Genomic DNA, 7284 nt, shown 5'->3' with positions numbered 1-7284 from the left:
CAATCACTCTCGATCGATGAATGTAGGTTTTTTTTCTCTGAAAATGAAATTGATGCGACCACATTCAATGTCGTTTAATCCAATCTCAACTCTCAAAGCTAATTGTATTTCCGATCACTTTCATGCTTAGGCTGTGTTTGGTTGCAATGCAAAAAAAAAATTCACTGATGCGAATTTATGGCAGTGCAAACATTGAAGAAACTATGTTTTTAGTTTCAGTTTTTAAAATAGAAAATAGTAACATTAACAATTAACAATTAGAAAGGTACCAACTAGCCATCTAATAAAATCTCTATCTGGTTGTAGAGTGGCTTATTTCCGTTGCAAAAAGAAGCAATAAACACTTTATTTAGTTCTAAAAACATATTTGAATGACACATTTTTATATACGTATCCTTTTCTCTAGAAAGTAGAAAAATGAACTTTCAAAAGCGAAGCCATGACCCATGATTTTATCTATCATGATGCCGATGTAGTAAATTTAGATGCACAAGATTGGAAAAGCTAACCTTTTAGATTTTCTCTTGAGAAAAAAAGAATACAGTTTTTTAAAAAAGAAATATGTAAACCAGTTTTCTCAAAACTAAGAAACTATCCTGCACAAACCACTCCCTCCTCCTTACCAGTTACAGGTAAATTTGAAAGGAAAGGGTGATGCTGCAGAAATGGTCAAGGACAGAATCAATAATTAATTACAAATGAAATGTTATTTTCATTGAAAGAATCAAATGATACAAAAGTCAAGACGAAGAATAAACTAAAAATACAAGTCTATCGAGCCTGCTCTATTAATGAGATACCCATATCGACCAGACGTTCTAACACACCAGACCAACGCTATCATCACTCATCAGGAACGACGATGGCTTTGGTTATGCTGATGATTCAACTCATTTTGTTGCGGCCAGCAATGGCGTCAGTGGCAAAGCCTGGATGCCAAGAGAAATGCGGAAACATCACCGTTCCCTACCCCTTCGGCTTGGACTACCCAGACTGTTACAGAGAAGGATACGACCTAACCTGCAATCATACTTTCGACCCTCCCAAGCTATTCATATCAACTGGTAACCTGGAAATTTTAGAAATCTCGCCATCACTTACCCAATTGCGAATCTATGGCTTCATGGGACACGATTGCTACAATCGTTCAGGAAGTAAAACTGAGTCGTGGTATTACTGGGTAAATATTGATAATTTGCCCTATACGTTCTCTGACACTCACAATAGATTCACTACAATTGGGTGCGACACTATGTCACAAATAACAGGCTCTGAAGGCCGGAATTTCACGAGCGGGTGTTCCATGGCTTGCAGCGACAAAGAAAGTGTGATCAATGGGTCTTGCACAGGTATCGGTTGTTGTCAGACCTCCATACCAAAGGGGTTCAAGAAATTCAATGTGAATGTTGGGAGCTATGAGAACCACACCAGTGTCTGGAATTTCAATCCCTGCAGCTATGCTTTCTTGGTGGACTATGACTGGTACAGATTCTCAGTAGATGATCTCTCGCATTTCTACGAAAGATATGGAGATAGACTCCCACTCGTCCTGGACTGGGCAATAGAGAACGAGACCTGCGAAACTGTTTCAAGAATATACCCTTCTTATGCTTGCGGCAAGAACAGCGATTGCTATAATTCTCCCAACGGTCTCGGATATCTTTGCAACTGCTCTCAAGGTTACCTGGGCAACCCTTATCTCGAGGATGGATGCCAAGGTAATCTACTAGATCTGTCTTCTACGTACATGAATGCTTTACAAAAATTTGATTATATATATATATACTGTGGTCGTCTAATCTAGTGACCGATCGGAGTTGTCATAAATGAATTGTAGACATAAACGAATGCGAAGATGAAAATAAAAATGACTGCCAGGGGATTTGCCATAACACGCCTGGGGGTTACTATTGTTCCTGCCCTCCTGGTACCAAAGGCAATGGAACAAAGAACGGATCTCCTTGCATTGCTCCACCAACAAAATTTCCGGTGATACAAACCGCCGTAGGTAACAAGTTCTACGCTAGCTAGCTAAAGTATTCTTTTATATATTACTTCCGAATAAAGTGATCAGACTCCAAAATCGCCCAACATAACCTCTGCATGGGCTGGTGAGATGAAATGGAGTTACCAACATAACCCCAAAAAAGACATAAGTAAATTACACTCTGTTTGGATAAGCTCTTGTTTCTAACTCTGAGCTGTGAAAAAACAAATGGTTTGGTAATAATTACTTTTTTCAAAGTCTTATAATTTAAAGCAAAAAAAAAAAAAACTCTTTTTTTCTCCAAAGCACAAAGCCTAAAACCAGGACTTTGTGCATAAAATACAAATCCCTAAAGCTTATCCAAATGGCGGATCTGGATCTCCTGAAAACAAAAGCTGTGAGAACATTCTTAGAGAATGGTATCCAGCCGCACGTCTGTTTAATAAATTCATGGGGAGAGATATTTTGCATGTGTAATTAGATGTCAAGAGTTTTGCGCAGTTTTTGCTTTCAGGAGTCCAGTCTCATTTAACTGCAACCTAGATTAATTACATGAACAACGATATGGGTTAACGATCTCTGTTAATTATTGCACCCATATGACTGTGAGCCCGTGCGTATGCATGGATTTCGCCAAATCCGCAACAGGGTGGGTGGAAGCGAGCCCAATTGGAGCCACATATCTCTTATTTAATAATAGAGTGTGTGGTTCCAATTCAAGGCCGGTCGAGAATAAGTAGAAAAAGTGAGTAGGAAATCCCGAGTGGGTGGGAGCATCCAAATAATTATATGACTGATAATTTAAATAGGGATAGTAAAATTATGTAGGATTAGGCATAAGTTTTAGTTTTGACCTTAGCACACCTGATACTCAAATCTGACGTGTATCTATTATGTGGAGGATTAGAATTTAATAAGGGTTATTGTAATAATAATTGTCTTATGTCACTCCAAATTAATTTTATTTATTTTTCAACGTTTTATTTTGTACACTGGATGTTGAACAGTGGTTTTTTTTTTCTTTTTAATTTTTTAATATATGGTACTGTCCCAACTTGATTCATTAATTTAAACCCACCTAAGCAAATTTTTTTTTTTCGGTAAAGACCTGAGCAAATGATAATCAGATGAAATGGATCATGATGGATTTAATAGGTTTGAGACGGAATGAATTTGGGAAATTCAAATGAAAGTTAAACCAATTTGGGATGGTTTGAGATTAAGAATGCTTAATCAGGTTTAACGTTTAAGAATGAAAAGGGCATTTTTCATGGATACCCTGTGTTGCCATCTCTAGATTTAAACCGGAAAAATAATCTGAAGGGCATTTTTCATGGATACTCTGGGCAGGTCATGTGTTAACTTCCCAGGATAGATTGGCTCTATGCTAGCTTGATCATGTCTACGACCTATAATTTCTTCTCGATTCATTGGTGCTGGCCAATAGAAGAACTCCTTTTTATATTAGATTTCTCCGACAGGTATTTTTCTTAGCTATAAAGCATTTTTCTTTTTCCTCCGAAGCTTGATAAGGCACCATGCATGAAGCATGGGTTAATTATTCTAAAAACTTGCTCCATGAATAATAACAAAGAAAGCATGGGAGGAGGAGGTTGTTTCGGCTGGGTTTCACAGAGGTTACAAACGATGTGTTGAGGGGCTTTGTGGTTGTTGATGAGGACTGTCTGAGTTGGAAGAAGTAATTGGATGCAGTGAGATTGTTAGTCCAAAGTTTAGCAGTAGAAAGAGAAGATAACTCTTTGGGGAGGAGGACCTCAACACGGCAAGGTAGGGCAGCAATGTTGCAGCCTATGCTGATGAAGAGAGCTGATTTTCAAGCAAATGCTAGGGGAAATTAAACTAGGGACAAAGTTAGCAAGGGAAATCATTGTGTTTCAGGTTTCCAACGGAGGGGACGTTCTCTGAGGTGGTGTGGTTGACCGACCCTCAGATTCAGATGCTTGCAGTCGCCCCATGATCCACCGTTCTTGTTACAGGTGACAGGTGAGAGTGCTTAATTTATTTGCTCCTTCAAGTTTAATTTCTTTTGGTCTTGGAGAGGGGACTACGGGGAGTTTGGGAGCAGCAGTTAGGAACTTCAGCGGTGGTTCAGCTCCATTGATCTGCTGGGCCTGGGCCCTTGTCTTGCTCTTCTTTTGTGTTCCAGGAAAAAGGCTGATGGGCCTGCTTCCTAGATACATTCTCCGATTGCTTCCTCCATGATCTGGGAAAGATTAGAGGCGATCTAGCCTAGGAGAGTTAGTTCCCAAAGAACTCTCTCTTACAAAAACCTTCGGGAGGGCAAATCGAATAATGCCTATTAGTACTCTTAACTTTGGATAGAGGGTGGTGGCAGTTGATGTTGAGGTGAGCAAACGGTTGGGCATTTTAGTTTTGGGAAGGAAAGAGGAATCTCTCTGGCTTTCTGAGATGGAAAAGTAGTATCCCAAGCCAGGAGCAACCTTAAGACTCTTAATATGGTCTCTTAGTCTGTGTTTGGTTTGAAGGGAAAGGCAGGGAAAGGAAAGAAAAGGTAGGGAAACTTTTACATTCCTTGTATGAGGTTTTTTCCTTTCCTTTACCTACCTTTTCCTTCAAACCAAACACAGAATTAAAGGAAATGAAGAAGTGGCAGAGGAGAGAGCTCTAAATGTACTACTGGTGATACTCTTGTTGTTCTTTCACACTCCTTGTTTTCCTTGGTCGTAAATCCATTTCATAATGCAATGGCTAACCAGTGCAACTGTCTTATGCAAAAGTACTAGATATGGCATTCGTTTCTTATTTCTTTATATTCTCAAAATTGTTAATTAACAATTAGAAGAGTTAGAAAATTATGGGTATATATCCAATTGAAAAAAGATAATTGTTTCTTTCTTATCTACTATAATGTGTATGTCAAATGGATGTAGGTATTGGCTTGGGCATCCTGTTTCTACTTATTGGTGTCTCTTGGATATATTGGGGATTCCAAAAAAGAAGGCTTCTTAAACTTCGAGAAAAATTTTTTCGACAGAATGGAGGTCTTTTATTAAAGCAACAACTCTCTTCGCGTGATGCTTCAATGGAAACTGCTAATGTCTTTACTGCAGAAGAACTTGAAAAGGCAACTAACAACTATGATACAATCCGTATTCTCGGTCGTGGAGGATATGGTACAGTATATAAAGGAATTCTACCAGATAATAGATTAGTTGCCATTAAGAAATCTAAAATTGTGGATGAAACTCAAATCGAGCAGTTTATCAATGAGGTCATTATACTCTCCCAAATTAACCATAGAAATGTGGTAAAGCTCTTGGGTTGTTGCCTAGAGACTGAAGTTCCATTGTTGGTGTACGAGTTTGTTACAAATGGAACTCTGTTCCATCACATCCATGAGGAGGGGAATAAATCATCACTTTCATGGGAAAAGCGTTTAACTATAGCTGCACAAACTGCATCAGCGCTTGCCTACTTGCACTCTGCTGCCTCTCCACCAATTATTCATAGAGATATTAAATCTACTAATATACTCTTGGATGATAATTACATGGCGAAAGTTTCAGACTTTGGAGCTTCAAGGTTGGTTCCTTTAAACCAAACTCAATTTACAACATTAGTACAAGGGACTATGGGATACTTAGACCCAGAATATTTTCATACAAGCCAATTGACAGAGAAGAGTGATATTTATAGCTTTGGTGTAGTTCTTGTGGAGCTATTAACTGGAAGGCAGGCACTATCCTTTGATAGACCTGAACAAGAGAGAAATTTGGCTATCCATTTTGTTACTCTAATGAAAGAGGACAAAGTTGATGAGATTTTGGAGGATAGAGTGGTGAATGAATGCAGTAGAGATCAACTTAGGGAAGTAACCATGCTTGCCAAAAGATGTTTAAAACTGAACGGGGAGGAAAGACCTACAATGAAGGAAGTGGCGATAGAGTTAGAGGGTTTGAGGAGGTCTGATAAGCATCCATGGGTAGAACATTATTCTGAAGAGGTAGAGAATTTGCTTGGTGGAACTTCAGATTTTCATAGCTCTAACGCCATTGGGTTTGACAGTTTAAAGGATAATGTCGTAATACCACTGGATGGTGGGCGTTGATTGTTTGGTATTTCTACAAGGCCCATCTTCCTTCTTCAATTTCTCTAAAAAATTCATGCTCTTGTTTACGTGTGATTTTTATGTAGTTAAAGTATGTTTCTACTTCCAATAAAATGAAGAATAGTAAAACCTAATGTCATATAGCACTAGATATTATGGTAATGCTCATTCCTTAACCATATTTTCTCATCTTGCTTCTCCACATGTTACATTTAGGCGTCGTTCGTTTTTCGGTAAATTACTTACTCAAGTAAATGCAATTATCTGGGTAAGTTTTTTCTAGGAAACACTTACTCGAGTAAGTGCATTTATCCATGTTCTTTTATTTCTCGTATAAATAAGGTAATGACCATTTTATCCATAAAAATCCATTATTAAAAGGGGCATTTTTGTCTCATTCAAGTGTTGGCAACTTCCCCCTAGGTGGAAAAGTTCTTTAGCCACCTAGGAGATGGGCATCACTTACTCGGGTAAGTGATACCCAGGAAAACAAGCATTCCCTGGTCCCCACATAAATCTGAAAAAAAAAAAAAAAAAAACACAGGATTCTTGGTAACCAACTTTCCCCCCTCTCAAAATCCAAATAAAGAATGTCTCCTTAGGTCCCGTTTGCTTTTTGGTAAATTACTTACCTAGGTAAATTTTTTCCTATGAAACATTTACCTGGATAAGTGCATTTACCCATGTTCTTTTATTTCTCAAGTAAATAAGACAATGACCATTTTACCCATATAAATCCATATTAAGAGGGGCATTTTTGTCCCATTCAAGTGTTGCCAACTTTCCCCCTATGTGGGAAAGGTAAGTGATACCCAGGAAAATAAACCTTCCATGGTCCCCACATAAAGCTGAAAACAGATCATAGGATTCTTGGTCAATGAGAACCAAAATCCCATTGACCAACTTCCCCCTCTCAAAATCCCAAAAAAGAATGCCCCCTTAATGTTGTTCTAAATTATATAAATTAATATGTATATTATTATAAAGAAGATAATAGTCATAACTCATAAAAGTTAAATTGGAATTTATAATGTCAATTTATGCATTTACTCTTGCACTTCTGCATAACACATGCCCTTTACACAAATGAGCTAAAATGTAACATTTTTAACTGTAACAACTTGCGAATAACACCTCGGCTTTGAATTGATGAGTTGTCTAGTTGGAATGCAACACATTTCACAGTCTATCATACAAATATCTAATT

The 7284-nt window shown here is 38.0% G+C and overlaps 1 protein-coding gene across 1 annotated transcript; it reads left to right on the top strand.

Annotated features, from left to right (window-relative positions):
- Positions 1 to 859: 859 nt before the first annotated feature.
- Positions 860 to 6116, top strand: LOC148845098 (wall-associated receptor kinase 2-like). The gene is made up of 3 exons (XM_088955730.1): positions 860 to 1718; positions 1838 to 2008; positions 4900 to 6116. Exons 1-3 carry the CDS (start codon positions 863 to 865, stop codon positions 6075 to 6077), a joined length of 2205 nt encoding a protein of 734 aa, XP_088811856.1. The 5' UTR covers positions 860 to 862; the 3' UTR covers positions 6078 to 6116.
- The last annotated feature ends 1168 nt before the right edge of the window (positions 6117 to 7284 follow it).

This window comes from Nelumbo lutea, chromosome 7, assembly GCF_056320005.1.
Source record: "Nelumbo lutea isolate HS-2025 chromosome 7, American lotus-T2T, whole genome shotgun sequence".
NCBI lineage: Eukaryota > Viridiplantae > Streptophyta > Magnoliopsida > Proteales > Nelumbonaceae > Nelumbo > Nelumbo lutea.
Note: the sequence above shows the minus strand (reverse complement) of the source record. Positions and strands in the feature narration are given on the sequence as shown.

Bases quoted from the DNA above. Each gene is read 5' to 3' on its own strand.
- LOC148845098 (XM_088955730.1), top strand. From the start codon at position 863: ATGGCTTTGGTTATGCTGATGATTCAACTCATTTTGTTGCGGCCAGCA. The intron at 1,719-1,837 runs GTAATCTACTAG...AATGAATTGTAG, and splicing joins TCTCGAGGATGGATGCCAAG to ACATAAACGAATGCGAAGAT. The intron at 2,009-4,899 runs GTAACAAGTTCT...AAATGGATGTAG, and splicing joins GGTGATACAAACCGCCGTAG to GTATTGGCTTGGGCATCCTG.